The sequence below is a fragment of the Tigriopus californicus genome, chromosome 5 (genome assembly GCF_007210705.1).
Source record: "Tigriopus californicus strain San Diego chromosome 5, Tcal_SD_v2.1, whole genome shotgun sequence".
Lineage (NCBI taxonomy): Eukaryota > Metazoa > Arthropoda > Copepoda > Harpacticoida > Harpacticidae > Tigriopus > Tigriopus californicus.
The window spans coordinates 3,738,664-3,758,040 of record NC_081444.1 but is presented as its reverse complement, the minus strand read 5'-3'; the positions used below and the strand labels follow the sequence as shown (position 1 = coordinate 3,758,040).

At 41.3% G+C, this 19,377-nt stretch overlaps 2 protein-coding genes across 3 annotated transcripts; one reads left to right on the top strand and one right to left on the bottom strand.

The window, feature by feature from the left end:
- The first annotated feature begins 1,715 nt into the window (after positions 1–1,715).
- LOC131881477 (uncharacterized) lies at positions 1,716–9,925 on the top strand. Of its 2 annotated transcripts, none has more exons than XM_059228359.1 (7): positions 1,716–2,022; positions 2,999–3,093; positions 4,572–4,799; positions 5,486–5,739; positions 7,660–8,744; positions 8,798–9,016; positions 9,077–9,925. In XM_059228359.1, exons 3-7 carry the CDS (start codon positions 4,585–4,587, stop codon positions 9,839–9,841), a joined length of 2,538 nt encoding a protein of 845 aa, XP_059084342.1. In that variant the 5' UTR covers positions 1,716–2,022; positions 2,999–3,093; positions 4,572–4,584; the 3' UTR covers positions 9,842–9,925. The 2 variants fall into 2 exon arrangements, with proteins under 2 accessions (XP_059084342.1, XP_059084343.1); XM_059228360.1 differs by lacking the exon at positions 1,716–2,022 and having other exon boundaries at positions 2,426–3,093; positions 7,660–7,818; positions 7,906–8,744.
- Positions 9,855–16,081, bottom strand: LOC131881476 (SET and MYND domain-containing protein 4-like). Its single transcript, XM_059228358.1, has 7 exons — positions 15,367–16,081; positions 14,739–15,047; positions 14,420–14,621; positions 14,044–14,335; positions 13,048–13,237; positions 12,724–12,994; positions 9,855–12,649 (listed from the first exon to the last, which is right to left on the bottom strand). Exons 1-7 carry the CDS (start codon positions 15,543–15,545, stop codon positions 11,105–11,107), a joined length of 2,988 nt encoding a protein of 995 aa, XP_059084341.1. The 5' UTR covers positions 15,546–16,081; the 3' UTR covers positions 9,855–11,104.
- Between the last annotated feature and the right edge of the window lie 3,296 nt (positions 16,082–19,377).

Genomic DNA, 19,377 nt, shown 5'->3' with positions numbered 1-19,377 from the left:
CAAAATGATGCAACTCTATCGGAAAAAGTGAAGAAAAAGATCATTGGCAAATTTTGAATAACCCTAGTTCTGATCAATCACCTTATCTTGTACTGTGCGAGGCTGTATTTGGGGTTGATTTGATATTAGTACACTTTTTGAGGATTTGTGCAATCTTTCAAACTGTTACGAACGAGTATGTGATACTTCACCTTCCGAGAAAGATAGAAAAGTACTTTGACAGGTGCATCAAGGAGTGTCAAATCAACATATCATGGCAATCATCCCCCGTGTAATGAATACATGTCACACTCGAGCACTTTCACAATTATGGGGGTTGATTTCTCCAGTCTTTTCTTCTACTGTTTGTTTTGTAACACCAAGACAGACTCTGTATCCATGGATGCACAGGTGCTTTAGGCGATCATGGATTTTTGTGATGCAAGAGTGTTGTTATTTAAAAAAAAAAGTAGCTCTTAAAATTTAGATCTAAGTTGATGGCAGTCGAAATCGGTGCAAAAGGGTGAACAAAGTTACTGCAAAAGGAGAGGCCCAAAATTTTGACACCCTGAACGTGTTGTGTCCATGCTTGGAGATGGGAGATCTCTGATAAATTAGTTATTTCAAAAGCCTGTTCATAACAAATTATGACCATTTCACAGATTATTTATGCAATAATTTAAAATTTAAATCGATACTTCGCGTACACAAGGACAATGCCCCAAAATTGGGTTGTCATGTATAAAAATAATCCAGGAAAACGTCCACTTCGTTCAACAAAGCCATGGCAAGCTTCAGTTGGTCCAATATCCGGAAAGATGGACACAAGTAATATCATTCCCTTTCAAATGTTCATTGCAAAAAAATAGTAAGTGACCAATTAAAATAATAAAAAAGCTAAGGGATATTTAGTCGCTAAATCTGAGTTTTCAGAAATCCTCAAAATCGACATGATTGCAAAGACGTTGAATTGATTCAATCTACAAAAACCATGCAGTATCACTCAAATAAAAGAAAGTGATAATTTGTTTGTTTATCAAGAAAGGCACAAATGCCACTCATATTGTCATTGGGCGTCGAATGAAAAGAATTTCCTCTTATGTAGCTAGTACTTGTCTTTCTAGCAATGATAATAACACATGATTATCATCACACAAAAAGGGAGAAAAAAATGGTAATCAATCTAGATTCTAGCGAATTTCAATAATCTTTAGAACTTCGCTTAAGTGTCAAAAACAGGAATAATCTTTCATTTCCGTGGATCTTCCCTTCTTTTTAAATGCAAAAGTGCAAATTGTAAAACAGTTTTTGGCAAAAGTACCGGTTTAACAATTACTAAAATGAATAAAGCTATGAACTAATCGAATGATTAGTTCAACCTTTACTTGCCATAATACATTTTTGAACATCCACGAGTAACTCATTCAAGAAGAGGGGTATTTACTTCATTGAGTCAGACAAGGTCACCTCTAATCTTTGCATTGGATACCTGTACGTCCACTTTCAAAGGGGTTCTAATCTCCCAAAGAAACATCCCCTGAAATGGAGTCACATCCAAGACACCTTCATTTGCATCACTGATCCACTTAAGAAATTGGATCAAAAGGAAGAAAATAGCCATCAAATGCTAATCGTTCTGGCCTAGAAGCGAAAAAAAGACACTGACGATCCACAGACAGATAGGCCAATAAGCCGTTGCAACTCCTCACACAGATCATAGAGGGTAGAAGAGTTTCCGCAGCGCACCAACTCCTCCACCTCCTCCACCTCTTCCTTGTCTTCTTCTAAATGGACTTCGGTCCCAACAGTCTCGTTGGTTGACTTTGACTCTGTGGCATCAGATAGTGACGCTTTTTTGGATGTAGAAACGAAACGCGAGTGAAACGCGAGTTGCGAGTTACAATCCTCATGCCGACCAGTGAACATTCCCAATTCCGACTTACGTACACACACTTGAACACGATTCTGGAGCAACCAAAGGCAACATTGGTGCGGCGACTGACTGTGATTATTATTCTACTGACGGCAGAGCATTCCATAGTGGTAAGACACATCTCGGTTTTGGTAGCTAGAGCATAACCAACCATGTTCCACTGGTGGTTGCCAAACTATCTTGTTGTCCAGAGTTATTCATTAAACCGAACGACCAACTTTTTGATATGCCTGGCTTGATGGAAGTATCCTAATTAAAAAACAGAGATCAATGGGAATTTTCTCCCGATGTGTCTTCGTCTTTGGCAACCGTTGACGAGGATTTCAATCATTCCAATGGTCCATGATGAAACTACTACATGTGAGAAATTGTTCTGCTTTCCCTTCATAACAAACAAAACATCGCGTGACATAATTGTGATGGCATCTCGATGAGATGAAAATGGCCAGCGATTCGTAACACCGTTTCGAATTGATACACTTAAGGCGCAATTACGGTAGTTTCGATGGACCTTGGAATCATCCACATCCAGCAGGCAGCGCTTGCTCGGATTATGACCATCTTAGAAATCGCACAAGGTCATTGGATGCATTGGCCACCAAAAATAAACCCTTTACTCGTTTGATAAATTTAGGATTTTCAACAAGGACGCTTGTCCTGAACAGAGTGCAGAATGTCAGGAAACGGAGAAGAATGATCCATAGATCTCGATCTCAAAGGTCAAGTTAGGGTGGGGCGAACGAGGGCTGCCCTTAAAAAGCCAGTAAAAGTCAAATGATGGCATTGGCCAAGATGCAATTGAGCCCATAATTCTCTGACAAGGTCATGGATAATACATCCTTAGGATCATGGCATAAAGAAAGAAACGCTCTCAAAATCCTTCCCATTTCTCTGTGGGCGCTCTTCGTAAGCCCGTGATTAATTAGCAAAAAACGAGTCCGTCACGCCATGACGCAGGTTATGTGACAAAGCCTACCTTATTTGAGGCTCCCTAATGAGAGATGCTCTTGATATCAAGGAGAATGATGCTCAAAATGTACATGCGAACAAACGAGATGGCAGTTGTGACATCCCGCATGTTTTCAGTTTCAGATTGGTCGTCGGTGTAGAAACATCTGATGTGACGGAGTTGGCGGAAGAACAAGCTGTGTTTTGAAAAACACGAGGTCTCAAGCCAGGAAGTAAGTGTGACGATAACTTCATACGAAAAGAGCGTGCAACATGATACAAGTAGTCCGAGAATCAAGTCCATTTGCTCAGGAAGTCCTCCGTCTTGAATCGAATTGGTGTTAAATGCTGTGACAAGTCAATTTAGTCAATTTCTCTGAGGGGAAATCCTGCCTGGGAACTTGAAGCCACCTTTCAGCAACAGCACTGGTAGAGTTGCAGGGCAAAAAAACCTCAATCACACATTCAAGTACACATTTGTCTTTGTTTCGTGAGAATGAAAGGAAAGAGTGGAATCTTCTTGACCAGGGAAAGTTTGAGAGTTCTTCAATCGATGGGGCATTCCAGGAAGAGAAACGAAAACTAACTTCGGAAATGCAGCAGCAAGTCTCGAACGATCAATATTGACCCATGCGTGATGAATTTCCCGTGCTCCTCCCCCAACCGAACGAAACAAAACCTCATAGAAATATTTATGAAGGGTTCAGTAAAAACTCCATGTTAGATTCAAATCAGAAATTAGTCAACAACTGTCCTTGATGTTCAATGTTGGTCTAGTTTCTTGTCGCGTAATCCCCCTTCAAATTCTGCTCCTTGATTAACTGATGTCTAAAAACTCCAAAAAGCTTTGCTTTTAACCACGTCTCACCAACCAAATACCGGTATACTGTTATTTAAAATCGTTCTCACGAACGTTTGAAATCAAACTAAGAAAGATGTTGAATTCATGCTTTCAACGTGGTTTAGCTCAAATCCTTTGCCAAAGTGGACTGACCGATTTGACTTTTCTGTACCCATGTTGTGATGTACTTTCCTTCACATAATCTGGCTAACTTAAGCATCACTACAAAACGTGCACCTTTTGATAAGTCACTTGCATGACGGAGGCAGTAGTTTCCAAACGCCAATACATGAGACATCGTTAATCAGATTAAGGGGTTCGCCTTCTCTCTGGAAGGATTTTGGAATAGAAGGGTTAAACTGTTTATTTCAAGTCCCATTGGACAATCTATAATTTTTTAGCGTATACTTTTATCTCATCAGTTCAGTTTCGTTTAAAGAAATGAAAATAAAGGTTCATTCCCGTTTTAAGCCACTCTGTCCACTTCTAAAGACGTCCTTGGCGACTAGCTTAAAAAAGGCGGTATTTGTCAAGGTACCAAACTGTCCCCCTTCAAAGCGAAATTGTGTCGATGAGCTGATTTGGGCTAATCCATACGAGGTTTTTTTATTGAAATTCAGTGATTTAATCAAAGGTTCAAAGCCAAATTAGAAAATGATTCTGCTGTTGTTGAATGTTTGGAAAAGAAATGTACGAGTGTCGATTTCTACTGTTGCTGAAGAGGCAGGATTAGATTCCCACTTGACCACATGCTGGGTAAGACCCGCCAAATCCTAAAGAAACCGAAACCTGAAGGCGTTGAAAAGATGACTGATCGTGGGAATGTGTGTATGTACTGCGAATTTGCACGGATATTTCATGCCATTCCAGACCTACATTTACGATGAATCTGAGAGGGATCTCGATGGCTTCCTGTTGCCTCAGCTGGTTGCTGTTCTTGTTAGTATTGGTGGGTCGAGTTGACTCCGAGACAATTGTGGTCGAATCCGACAACGGCGAAAAGCACGCATTTCACATCCCGCACATGAAATTCAATCAGAAGAAATTAGAGGAACTCAAAAACCGGAACCGCGATCCCAAGCAGTTTATTGGAGCAAGGTAAGTATTGCTCGTACTAACCAGTGAACGACATCACACAATATGGTCGAACTCGAGCAAAGAACGGGAACAATTTCCACGTGCGGTAGATTGAAGCCAACCCACGATTTCAATTTCTTTAGCTTTAGATCTCGACAAAGTTTTCAGTCAAAGAAATATGTCTAGATGTTTACATTAATATTTGCTGCACGGTGTTCTCAAGTATTGCCATCAGCATTTTCAAATTAGAGGAAATTGGCTCTTTTTGAACATACGTACGTTTCAGTTTGAGGGTAAATCGATAGTCATCATCTCATTTCCCTCGATGGGTTCAAGTCATTGGACAAGTTCTGAGATGGACAGATGTCCTTCATTTCAAATTGTTTCGTCATTGACTTAAGGCCAATCGAAGTGTGAACACACATTTAGCCTCAATCCAAAGGGCAAGCAAGAGTTGTAACACCTAATTAGAGCACTAACTGAACAAGAGGACTTGCAAAAATCGAAGAGACCCGTGTTTCTCACGGTAAATTGAAGTGGGACTGATTGTTTTGTACAATCCAATAACGATGGTGCAACAGAAAGGGTAAAAAATGGTTTGGAAGTAGATCCGTTCTTTGCAGTTTTCTTTAGCAAAGACGGAACATGCATTTGTTCTTTCATCTGAAAAAATGTTAACATGATCAATTATGTCCTCTTGAAACTAGTGTGTTGTCCTCAATTGCGGTGGTGAACGATGATGATCCTGAATACATGAAGCAACGATATCAAAAGGAATACGAACGAACTAGTCAAAAGAGTCGCCAGGGTTCGAGCCCAGCCACCACGCCCACCTTCAAGTTTTACTTATACGACGACAACGGAATATTGGTTCAAGAGAATCTCTCCCTGCATGACATCCAGCAGATTTTGCTCATACAAAGCAAGAGCTTCGGCCTGAGCCAACTCCAATGGTTGATCGGTAGGAACCTTACTTTACCAATGATGACTTCAAGCAGAACAACAATCACACCACCGACTAAAACGACTTTGGTTGAAAAGGCCAACGGACCTTCTTCATCTGTAAATAGCAATGGCATGACTCGACGGGTGACCTCTTCCCCAGATACCACAGAATCTCATTTATCAACACACACTAACCATGACATAACTGACCCGAATCAGTTACTCAACGTTATTGACCTTGTGCAGAATATTGTTGCCTCCGCTCAAGAGGAGTCTCAAAGACCGACTAAATCAGACCCAAAAACGACCGCTACTACTTTTAGCTCCGTTGAAACATCAACAACGACGACAACAACAGCAACAACCACAACACCAACAACCACAACAACCACACCGCCAACCAAAAAAAGTTCAGAGTCTTCGATATTGGCTCAACCCGCCCAAATGGATACGGATGTAAACAACCTGGCAATAGTGTCCGTCGCTCAAAAAGTGTCATCGACATTTAGGCCCCTAATCATAACAGCGAGACCCCCAACCAAATGGACATATTCAGATGAAAAATTAAGTTCCCTTCTTACGACTATTTCGGACATGTATAACGAAGTGGATTCAGGGCAACACTTCGAGAGTATTAAAACCAAAAGACCAACCCTGATGAACCGGAAAAGCTCGATGAGCACACAAGCACCGTATGCACTTACTAGATTTGCCGGATTAACTACTGGAAAGACCTCTTCAAGAGTGGATCAGATCTTGGCCTCCATGGAGATGAATGCTCTTAAAAAGACGCCCTTTAATAAAATGCCCACTACCCTGAAAATGGTCGTGATGACGACAAACAAACCACCAGCCACTCTGAACGCCAAAGTGGCCTCCTCCAAGACTAGTAATGTTTCTCATAATTCGACAAAAATAACAAAAACGAAAACAACTCCGATCCCTAGAACAATAACTCCAACATCTATCACTACTCCAATTATTTCCCCTACCCCCCCTAACACTACCCCAACCACTACAACTGACTCAACCACCACCACCCAAATCACGACAACTTTAACAAGTACCACCAACACGACAACCACCCCCACAACCACAATCACAACCTCTACCACCACCACGACTACCACCACGACTACCATTACCACCACAACAACCACTACTACAACCACTACCACCACAACAACCACTACCACAACCACTACCACCACAACAACCACTACCACCATCAATGCAGCTACCACCAACCCAATAATTAGCACAACAACAATAACAACAAATGCATCGGGCACCCCTATGGCTCTGACGACGATCACTACACCCCCAACCGCAACCTTTTCAGCAAAGAGACCATTCACTACCGCTACCATCACTAGCACAACAACTTCCGCAATAACCGCTGCAGCCACCATCAATGCAGCTACCACCAACCCAATAATTAGCACAACAACAATAACAACAAATGCATCGGGCACCCCTATGGCTCTGACGACGACCACCACAACCACAACCACAACCACAACCACAACCACTACCACCACTACCGCTACCATCACTAGCACAACAACTTCCGCAATAACCGCTGCAGCCACCATCAATGCAGCTACCACCAACCCAATAATTAGCACAACAACAATAACAACAAATGCATCGGGCACCCCTATGGCTCTGACGACGATCACTACACCCCCAACCGCAACCTTTTCAGCAAAGAGACCATTTGATACTGCAACAACCTCTTCTTCTGACTCAAAAAACTTGACCCATGCCGAAGATGACGGTGAATCACTGACCCTTGAACGCACAACAGCCCTGAATAACCCCGACTTGACTTCAAACGAGAAAAACTTGACCCTAGACGACATCGCTAACGTATTTTCGTCTTTGGAGCCCACAAAAACCGAAGCCTACGTAATAGTTGATGGTTTTATTGTAGGCAATATCAATCCTCCTCAATTTCCCAACCCAAACACCGTGGAACAAGAGGGCACTGAAGTTACTCCCGCTCCTTACGCTCGAACTACAGAATCCGTTCCCGATACAACTCACAATGGAACTTGGAGCTGGATGGATGTAACTAAGAGAGAGCAATTAGGTAACATGCCTGTTTCCTCCAGTTTCAATCCAATTCGAGGGCCAATGTTGCCCCAAATCACAGCCAAAGATTTGATTACGGATTTAGTCACAAGACGACCCTCGCCTACTGTTCCCATGGCTACCATTGACTACACCAAAACCAATTCACCAATTGAAAGCCTCGGGATCCAAGGTGAATCAGCCACTGAATTTGGTCCCCTTCAAACTTTTCAACAAGTGACGAGTAAAGACGGCCAAGTATTATTCACTTCCCAAAGTATCTCGTCCAATTCCGGAGGGGCTGGCCCTCAAACCCCTCCCACGATCCCATCAGAACCAGCTGAACCAACCATGAATGAGAACCACATTGAAGACCACGAACACCATCCCCACCATGATGAGAACCATCATGACAATCATCAACACCATCATGAACATGATGGTCATGGCCATGGACACGACCAAGAACCTGATAGTCATGACCATGGACACGACCATGAACATGATGACCATGAGCACGGCCATGACCACGATCACCATGGCCATCACGAGCATCACTTCACTCCGAGCAATCTCCCCAAAATTGCTTTACCCCAGGGTTCCTCTGACAACCTCGGTCTTGCAGCTTCTACTTCTCATCTAACACGAGCTGAAAGAGCTTTTGTGGACGTCAACAACGAACTTGGATTCCGATTCTACCGGAAGCTCTTGAAAGACCATGGGCAAGAGAACATGGTGTTTTCTTCAATTTCTACCACAACATCTCTGGCCATGGTCTTCTTAGGATCGCGTGGAAATACATCTTGGCAGTTAAACGAGATTCTGCGCTTAGATGAGATGATCTCATTCAACCCTCATCTGATGTTCAAAAACATAACCGACACCTTGGCAGAATCTAATGAATTGCTCACAACAGCTTGTCTCAAGGCCCTCTTAGTGGACAAGGTTAGTAATCCCATTCAAATTATGATGATTGTATCTAATTAAAATCATTTCAGAATGAAGATCCTTTGATGGAGTTCTACAAAGCTAGAGCTAGATATTTCTATAATGGTCTCATCGAGAACGTAGATTATGACCAGATTGAAGAGGAAATCAAGGAGCTCATCAACCAAATGATCTTCATGAAAACCAAAAAACGCGTGAAAGATTTTCTTGGACACGAGCATCCCCATCCAGTCGGGCCAATGTCTTTCTTCGGAGCAAACTTTTTTCATGTGAGTTGGTGAATATTGGTGAAAAAAAAAATGGTACCATTGTTAGAGGGATCTTTTCAGGGCAAGCCAGGAGTCCAAGGAGATGTGGAGGAAATGAACTTTATCAATCTTCCACGAGCTCGTCGCTTAGTTTCTGTGTCTTCAATGAGGAAAGAGGCCCGATTGAATGCGTGCTATCACCGAGGAATGGACGTGTCAGCCTTAGAACTTCCATATAGTGACCCTGCTTTGAGTTTGATCCTGATCCTTCCCGGGAAACAAACCGAATTCATCGCCGGGGGCCTTCAAAAAATCGAGTCCAAGCTTTCTGTAGAGAATTGGAACGAGCTAATGACAGCTTTTCTGCCTTTGGATTTGGACATCCAAGTGCCAATATTTCAACACCGTTCCATGTTGGATCTAAGTGATGCTGTGAAGAACATGAGTGCCAAATATGCCTTTGACGGAGACAACGCCGACTTCACGGGAATCAACGGAGGTCTGGACCTTTATTTGTCGTCAATACTTCAACTCAACGAGTTTCGCTTTGACTCAGTTTTCTTGAACGAGGAGCAGGATCCAGCCACCCAAGAGAGCGAAAAAGAGCCCAAGAGTGGGATTTGGGACCTATTTGGGTTGAGCAGAAATGGACGACAAACAGAGGGCGAATCGCAACGATTCCAATTGAGGTTTGATCGGCAATTTCTGTATGCGGTCAGACATAATTATTCCGGTATGATCTTGTACTTGGGTCGATATTACCAACCAGAGTCGGCAGATGGCGCTCATGGCCATCACAGTCATCATGATGAACATGACCATGAACACGATCATCATAATCATTAAATCATGTACAAAATTATCTTTCCTTTTTACGGAATTGTCAGTTTCTTGTTGAGCAATAAAAAAAGCAGTCCTGCTTTACAACCATCGACCTTGTCTGTGTTTGGGATCAGCTCTTGCCTCATTGGTGTCTTGATCCTTATCATTGACCTTCAGATCAGGTTTCACCTTCACTTGATGCTGGATTTGAAGCATACATAACCTCAGAAGATCTTCATCCACAGCTGGAGGTTTGATCTTTTCTAGTTTTGGTGGGGGTGGAATTCTTTCTGTTCTTGGCGGAGGAGGGATGTTCTTGGGTTTAAGGACGGGGACCTCACTAATTAAGGTTGACACTTGTGATCCGCTTTGCTCCATTGGAAGGCTTTGAAGAGTTTTTGTTTCCTTGCCTTCTTGTAAACCATGTTTGGCATTGACCAGGTTGTTTGTCATGGGTGAAGTATTCGATGGAATTTGATTGGTCTTGACAGGCAACTGACCATTTTCAATTGTGCTTAAAATGGTCTTCGGAGTGATTTGTTCACGAGCATTGTTAGGTATGAATTGCTCAATTTTCGTAGGGTTGTCATCCTTCGCTGTATTGGCCTTAGTTGTAGGCAAAGGCGAATCATTGTCCTTGATTGAAGAGGCCTTGGATGGAGGACATTGATCCACATTTTTGATTGGATCGGACTTGGGTCCGAACTGATCACGTTTATCTTGAACATTTTGGACACTGATTGCTTTAGCCTTGGATGTAATTTGTTCTTTCTCGTCCTTGATTGAATTGTCCTGTTTTACTGGCGATTGGTGATCTTCATCCTTGACCAAAGTGGCCTTGGATTTTTCATGTTGATACCTTACTCTGTTTGAGTTGGCCTCAGTTGTCAATTGGTCAGACATATCCTCGATCAAAATGGGCTGGGATAGGACTTGCTCATTAATATGGTTCTTTTCAGAGGGCTTTAATGCCAAATGTTCATTTGAAACCTTGGCTGAAATATCATTGGGCACCTGGTGTTGATCCTCCGTCTTGCTTCGATCGTCTTTAAAGATCAATTGTTTATTTTTGCCGTCAACAAAATTGCATTGGAATAAGACTGGCTCATTCAGATCTTTTATCTGATTTACAGAAGACACGTGGTTTTTAGTCTCGTCCTTGACTTCATTGGATTGGGATATGTCTTTGTCATTGTCATTGACTGAAGTGGTTTTGCGAGATGCTTCATTAACTAAATTCTTTATCGACGGGATTTCGGACAGATAGCACTCTATTTGGGACTCATATTATACTGGGATGATTACTTGGGACAATTGGTGTCCCTGCTCAATGAACGTAGGTATGAATGTACCAATCTTGTCGTCGACCTCTTGTCTTGTACCTCCATTGATTTCGTTCAGTTGCGCTTGCTTCATTGTTTCGTTCTCATCTGCAGTCTTGATCGATTTTGCTAGAGATAGTTGAGTTTCATTCTCAACCATGAAGGAGTTGTCTTGATCTGAAGGATGCTCTGGCTCATTTTCAACATTGTTGTGCTCATTCCTGAGGAGGTCAGATGCAGGTTTATTTGGTTGGACGGTGTCGGTTGGTTGGCTTAAAGGGACCTCAATTGCGGGTGTGTTCTCCACAACTTCCAAATTTGAAGATAACCTTTCAAGTTCTGATGAGGTATTGCATTTTTGTTTTGCATTGCTGACATCTTCTTGTAGACCGTCGGTAGGAATGTTCATGGGCTTATGTTCCTTGGCAGGAGGGTCAGATCTCAGGGCTATTGTATCCTTGATGTTCGAATCTTCTTTCATGGTATTCGATATCATCAAACTGTTTTCGCCATAGGGATGCATCTCTTGCAACTCTTCAAGATTAGTGCTTCTAATCTCACCTAAAGGTTGATGATCGTGACCTTGTGATTGTGCCTGAGGTTGAATTGCAATAAGTGGCACAAATCCAATCTGATCGTTTTCCTCTGAAGCGAGCTTTTCATCAACCAAAACGACACTGTTATCTTTGATTTCTATGACATCGTCCTGATTTGCAATCAGTTCATGGTCGACATTAATAACAGAGTTGTTTGAAATTTCAACTGCATTCCGAAGTGTTTGCTCATCTTCTGTAAGAGATTCGTTTACATTCATCTCCGTTGGCTGGCCATTTCCTGCATTTAAGCCAAGTGCAGACGCTCCATTGACTAATTCCACTTTCACAACATGATCTGGAATAGTTTGAACACTTTCGTCGCTATCGGTGGTCTTTTGTTTCTTGACGATTTTCTTCTTCTTCGGTTTTGGAGTAACAAAACCATGCTCCCAATAACGGCTTTCTTCCACTGTGGTGGGCTTCTCCGTATAAACAAACTCCCCATTGACATATGTCGGAGGAAATTGTTTATTAAAGTTGGTCCTTTCCACTATCTTGGCTACGTCTTTGAGGAATTTTGTCATGACACATAGTATTGCCACATGGTTGGCTTGGATGTGGTATTGGTGAGGTTTGGAGATATCGTTTTCCAAATATTCCGAAAGTTCATTCATGCTTGCGATAGATTTTTCCACCTCTCCATCACGGAACTCTTTTTCTGCCTTTAACTTTAGCCGTTCGATATCTCTCACCAGATCTCTCTTGTCGCCTACCCTCACTACAAAGTGTTTTTCTGTTTCAAAATTGGGCACTAAATACAGCGTGTCTGGCATTTCCTCATAAGAAACCCAATCATTGTGACAAGCTGGGCATTCACAAGAAAAATAGAACTTTCGAAGACAGTGAAGCTGACGGTGAATCAAAGGTTGATCTTCGTGATGGATTTTGTCATAAGCAATAGTAATCTCTTGACCCTGTAAAGAAGAAAATAAAAACTCTGCTCATTTTCATTTCAAGAGAAAAACAGGAGTTACAGTTTTATCCTCACAGCTGATATTTTGCGTATGGGTACCAAAACCGCATAGCGACCCACATGGAATTGAATGCAGTTGGGATCGCAAGAGTGGTTGATCAAGGCAAGTGAAGACGATATAGATGATCCCAAATACTCCCAACGAAAGTATCGTCTTCCTACGTCTTGCTTGATGCACACATTACTCGCATCGGCGCATTCAACCAGGCGCATGAAAGGAGTTGAGTTGTGACTTTGGGTATTGATCAAGTGATTCAAAATGTATAAAATGAGTGCCTCGGGTTCCCTGAAATAGTCTCGGGTGAGAACCAATCTTTTTCGGAGCAAAAATTGACTTACTTCAATCTCTTGTCAGTTTTGCTTTTTCGTGGCATGACATCCTCAAAGTAATTGACCGCTTGCAAGGCCCTTAGGAAAAACACTGCAATTACGGCGTTTTTCATCAAAACCTCGGGTTCAATTTCGTCTTGATGGCTCATTAACCTCAACAAAGGCTCAATGGCATCCGAACTCCAAATTTCCGATTCATCTACAAAATAATTTTAAGGGAACATCTCAAAGACTAGCTCATTCAACCTCTTTCATAAGTTTATTTTTCTGGGTCGTTTCAAATATAGATGCTCCAGGCATAGATACGTGAGGTTGAGCATACGTCATCAAATTCGACCGATCTGATTGGCTACCAATTGTCAACGAACATGGGCTTTGTCACACGTTTGCATTGCATAATAGTGCAAAGCTTTGAATGATTTATGACAAATTTGATCCACCATGGATTTAACCAACACATTCCACAGGGTTAAGAGTGTCTTTTGTCATTACAATGGTATTAGAGTGCTATTTCTCACTAAAACGTAGTTGACACACTGACCTTTCGCATGCTGCCAGTCTCAAGTTGGACTAAAGCACTTCAAAAAAGAAGCTCAACCATATTCAACAAATAATATTGTAAGGTATAAGGGACTTGTTTCTTGATAGACTCAGGAAGCTCACATGTGATAATGTTAATCTGACTATTCTCATGAAATATTATACCAATTTAATCTTATGAAAAAATAGGCTCAGAAAGGATTCAGAAAGTAACAAAATATTACTAACAATCTAAAATGCCATATCCATGAATCAGCTTGTCTTCAAGTAAAATTTGGCAGTGTCCCTGAAGAAAATATTCAATGATCGTTGAATGATGATATTACTTTTTCTTACACAGCGCATCAGTTCAAAATTTGTTTGGAAACTTTTGAGTTCTACTGATTGTTTACATTTTTGAAGTGGAGCCACTTGTCAAACCTCGCGCGTCTCTGAATTCAGGGTCTCTAGTTTAAAAAATCATACCTCTCATTTCCGGGTAGTCCATAGCCAGGATATCTAGGATTTTATCGCGCCTTTGCCAAAAGTATTTAGCTGGTTTTTGAGTAATGGTTCGAATGGCCATAAACACACTGGCGTATTCATCTCCCATAAAGTGAAGCATTTCATAGAGCTTCATTCTGCACTCGAACACGTGGTACGTGGCAGCCTCTTGACATTCCAACGAGCAAAACGTGACCACACAACATTCATTGCAAGGAATTGGTGCTATAGTGTAACTCATGCAATGAAGACAATGCGATTTGAGAAGAGGAAGCTGGAACATAAGGGAGCATGATTACTTATCATTGTTTACTATATGATTTGGATCTGAAGCACGGTCACCTGAGACCTTCATTACCTTTTCCATTTCGGGACAGAAAAAGAGAGTGTTGGGCGTTTCCGTCATGATAATTTCCCCAATGTCTATTTCCTTCTCAGCCACGACCTTGCGGCCTTTATCCATGTCCACCACCACATCAACGGCCTCCGAAAAGGACGGATAGCGTGTATTGGTCCTATCTATTTGAGGGGGTCTAATCTTGGGAAACGGACAGCGTACACTAGAAAGAAAATTCAAGAAAAGTGTTCCTTTTCAATTTTGGCGCCAAAACCTTGGGAGGCCGATTTGCAGCTGTCAATGAAAACCAACAAACATGAGTGAAAGTGAGGTTAATTACCTGTCTTTTTTGTCGGCTTGTTGCTTCTCGGCCTCAGTCCGGAGGCTAATCATGACATTCTTGACATCTGCCTCAGTGGGTCGACCTTTTTGTTGGGTCCGAATGAGTTCGAGGTCCGCTCGGAGTTTGTGGCTGAAATATTTTTTACTCTCATTGGCAATGTCTGGATTATACATAGCCTCTATGGATCTCTCCACACTGGCGTCATTGTTGGCAGCCCTAATATCCGAGTCCGTCGTATGATGGGCCAAGAGGAAATCCATTAACTCTCGCTCTAGACAACCGAGGTCAAAGGCCATCTTGATATCTCTGAAAGTGACAGGAAACCTAGTTATCTTATTTTGCATATTGGCACGAGACTCATTCAGAATGAAACGGGTGGGTTGATATACTAATTTCAACCAATTTTAAGGATGCTTTCGGTATAATTGAATTTGACTCATTTGCTAAGTTATCTTTTTCCCAATGGTAAAGTCCATGTCTAGCGATGTCCTCGCTCAAGTCGTCATTGTCCATAGCAAACCCATCTTTCTCCACCTCAAGTGAGTAATCCGTCCCAGTTCCACGCGTGCCAGATTCTCAATGGGGGCATTTCGACCGGCCATTAATCATTTTGATCGGCACTTACCTCAAAGCCAGATCGATATCGCCTGTTTGCAATAGATAGGCCGCCCTTCGCGCCATAGTGTGACCCAATCCCTTGCACGTACTGAAAAGTGCAGCCTCATTGTAGAAATCCAAAACTTTGGACCACTCTCCGTTCAAGAAACACTCTTTCCCACGATCGCTCAGTTGTCGGCGGATCATGGAATCTTTTTGAACGATCTGAATCGGCCAAAGTCAGTCCAGACTCGTAGCATCGTGGGGTAGGATATGGTAGACGAATTCCACTCGCTCTTGAGACGTAGGAAGATTGGAGAACAAATCCAGCTCGGATGTGGTCCACGTCTCACTCTCCTTCAGGAGCTTCTTCAACGGGGACATGACGGACGGTTTTTTGACCACTTTCTTCTTCACACTCTTTCGCCGCTTGATCTTGGCAGCGGTGGAATCGGGTGCCACCTCAATGGCATTGCCATTCACTTTACAATCAACCTCACCCATGATTTCAAGGATCTTAAAATCTGACGTGGAACACTAACAATGCCTCTGACATGAGCTCTGAGAGATTGAGGCGACTGTGTTCGAGTTTCGCTATGGAAAGCCAGGACGAGGATAAGCATTGCCTCGTGCCTCAGTTGTTGTTCCCATTCTTGGCCGAGGTCAGAATGTGTGTCAAGGAGTCGCTCTTGTACTAGCACACGCCCAATTGTATTGAAGTCTGTGTCTCAAGGGGAAATTGGATCGTTTCGTCCCGGACTCAAAGTACACGTTTCATCCTGTTGAGTTGAAGGTGCTCGAGTGTGTAATTGACTTTGTTCAAGGCCTATGGCGAAATGGATTCAATAATGGGTTCCTATCTGAAAAAAAGTTAGGGATTGAATGAAAATACAGAGTGGAAAGAGATCTTAGAAAAAATGGCAAGAAATAACAGAAAAAATAGATATTGGTCACAAGCAAATGTCTATTGACAGGACAAATGAAATACGATTGTACAACCATATTTATGTTAGTAAAGGAGAAGGCCAAATCCAAGACTAAAATTGAATTTATAACCTAATTGCAGTTTTTGTTGAAAACTAGACGAGACCCAGCCAAATTGTCAGTCTTATAAAAGCGCTTTGACATTCGAGACATGGACAACGGTAAAAGATGTATCAAAGAGTACAAAGTAAAAAAACTTGATGAAACTCGGCCGTCGAATGTGGGATATTTTGAACACTTTTTCCATAGATANTCGTCCCGGACTCAAAGTACACGTTTCATCCTGTTGAGTTGAAGGTGCTCGAGTGTGTAATTGACTTTGTTCAAGGCCTATGGCGAAATGGATTCCATAATGGGTTCCTATCTGGAAAAAAGTTAGGGATTGAATGAAAATACAGAGTGGAAAGAGATCTTAAAAAAATGGCAAGAAATAACAGAAAAAATAGATATTGGTCACAAGCAAATGTCTATTGACAGGACAAATGATATACGATTGTACAACCATATTTATGTCAGTAAAGGAGAAGGCCAAATCCAAGACTAAAATTGAATTTATAGCCTAATTGCAGTTTTTGTTGAAAACTAAACGAGACCCAGCCAAATTGTCAGTCTTATAAAAGCGCTTTGACATTCGAGACATGGACACCGGTAAAAGATGTATCAAAGAGTACAAAGTAAAAAAACTTGATGAAACTCGGCCGTCGAATGTGGGATATTTTGAACACTTTTTCCATAGATAACGTTAAAATTTCATTGCTCCTTTCCCTATTAACGGGTCTCTAATACTTGAAATGGTACGTGAGTGCAACTGAATTTACAAGTAACTGTAACTGAGTACATTCACAAGTTATTGATGAAAAATGAAATAGAAATGAAATCACAAACATACAAATAATTGTAACGTATCTTTTCTGCCTCTACAATGGAGCAGCAAAAAAACACAGAAAGAACTATATCAATAAGATTCTTTCCGGACTTTCTCCTACTAAGAAGTCATCTGGCAAGTAAGCTATATACATCATATTTTATTTTATAGTTATTTTTACGCCATGACAAGACCAAGAGTGGCAATAAAGATTATCATTATTATTATAAATTAGTGGCCTACTATGTTCCATTGATATCGTAATCAGACGTGTCAGGTGACCCAAGTTCCGTTGTTTGACTGTTTCTTTCCCTTGGCCTTGACTCACAATTCAAAATAGCCGACAACTACTGGGCTGTCAAATTGAGTGCCCCAAGTTAAACAAGAATTTATTTTGTTGATACTATTTGAAGAAAAGAAAGTGTTCTGGAGGTTTCATGTTAAGTGGTCCATTTCTGACCACACTTTTATCATCACTGGAAAACTCCATAAAAGGCCGTAACTAGATCCAGGACATTATAAAATGTTCTGGACGGGTGGGATAAGTAAAAAGGCAAGCTAGAATTATAAAAATGTATCCTAGTACATGAGTACTTGAGACTGAAAATGTTTAAGATTTAGATGTGAAGGATAAAAAAAAAATATTCATTCCCAAACAGATTTAATGCTTATTATTTAAAAGAATTTGAAAATACGCTAAATATTTAGAAATTTTGAAAATTATCAATTTCAACCGTTTCGAAGAAACCTAAAAAAAGGCAAAAAAAACTAGATCCGCAGTCCTTCAATAAGTTTACTCACGCTTCATTTTTCAATCTCAACTGATGACGAAATGGGACAAGTGCGAGATAAGAAGCACCTAAATGGTGAATTATTGCAAATTTAATAGAACGTAATGCCTGCTAAGATCTTTGGTTTCGACTGAATTGGTATTTACCGTGCTCCATTACCTATGGGCTACCCTGTACTCGGTACAATGACTAGTAACAAATACCTTGAACTGGCTTGCATTTGAGCCGAGGAGACCCAAATGTGCTGCTAGTCAAATGCAAGATGACAGTATCAAGGCTTCCTTCTTATAGTTATCCTGACAAATCGTGATCTCAAAGGGACATTAATGACTTTTGCACCGCCATGGCCATTTCGCATTTTGATCGTGAGCCAAGTTCGACCGGTAAAACATAGCGACAAAAACCTACAAGAATGCGAAAATGCTGTGCAAAATCGTTATTTTAAACATCTCGTCCTCAGGTGTAAGCTTTTGAGTTCTCTAACAAAAACGTGAGACCTTTGCAATATTTGACGCACCTCAATTGATTGAAAGCAACAAACATTTTTTGATAAACGTTATTCTCCACCGATTAGTTGGCTGTGCTCATTTTTGAATTTGTGGCCAAATGTTAAAATGTTTAGAGAAAGACATTAAGGGTTATTAATATCGTGTTAGGTTAGGTTGGTTTAGGTTAGGTAAGGATAGGTTAGGTTTGATTAGGTTAGGTTAAGTTTAAAAATGTGCCACCGCCAACTAATCGGTGGAGAATAACGTTTACAACATTTTTTTCTCGGGAAAGGGAGAAAGAAAAACACCGAAATAGTCCCAAATTTTCCCGAGAACTATTCTTTTCGGAGAAATTCTCGAAACTAGTTAAATGTTTCCAATTACAATTCGAATGATTAAACACAAGAATCCTCTACTTATAATTTTCATTTGTGTAATACTTTAGTTGGCCGTTATGGATGTGAAGTGAAGGAACAACAGGGAAAATCATATTTGGCCCCTTGATTTTGGGCTTTTTTTTATTTGCGGACTTCCTTAACGCTACCGGGATTGGAATACCAGCAGTTCAAGACGAGAAGATTATTCATTTTACTTGACTTTTATTTATAGATATTATTAGATCGACCAACGAATTAGAATTGGCTGATCTGGCTAATCCTTGAATATAAAGTTGATCCGGAATTTTAGTCAAAAACTTATCCAAGTCTGACTTAAATCCTGCTATTGGATCAACGCCCACATAAGCCCTACGGATATTTGAGGGTAGAAAATTGAACAATGAAGGAGCCCAAGGAAGAAGAGAGTTGGACTTCATTGTTTTAACTAGCTTGGATTTTCGAGGGCTTGAAGGTGCTCTCAAAACGCACGTTAAGCCTCTACGGTCACTACAATTGACCCTAAATCCTGGGTTT

Coding starts and splice junctions, on each gene's coding strand:
- LOC131881476 (XM_059228358.1), bottom strand. CDS start 15,545: ATGATCCGCCGACAACTGAGCGATCGTGGGAAAGAGTGTTTCTTGAAC. Junction 12,995..13,047: donor AAAACTGACAAGAGATTGAA/GTAAGTCAATTT, acceptor AGACTATTTCAG/GGAACCCGAGGCACTCATTT. Junction 12,650..12,723: donor CCATACGCAAAATATCAGCT/GTGAGGATAAAA, acceptor TCTTCTTTACAG/GGTCAAGAGATTACTATTGC.
- LOC131881477 (XM_059228359.1), top strand. CDS start 4,585: ATGAATCTGAGAGGGATCTCGATGGCTTCCTGTTGCCTCAGCTGGTTG. Junction 4,800..5,485: donor AAGCAGTTTATTGGAGCAAG/GTAAGTATTGCT, acceptor TCTTGAAACTAG/TGTGTTGTCCTCAATTGCGG. Junction 8,745..8,797: donor AGGCCCTCTTAGTGGACAAG/GTTAGTAATCCC, acceptor AAATCATTTCAG/AATGAAGATCCTTTGATGGA.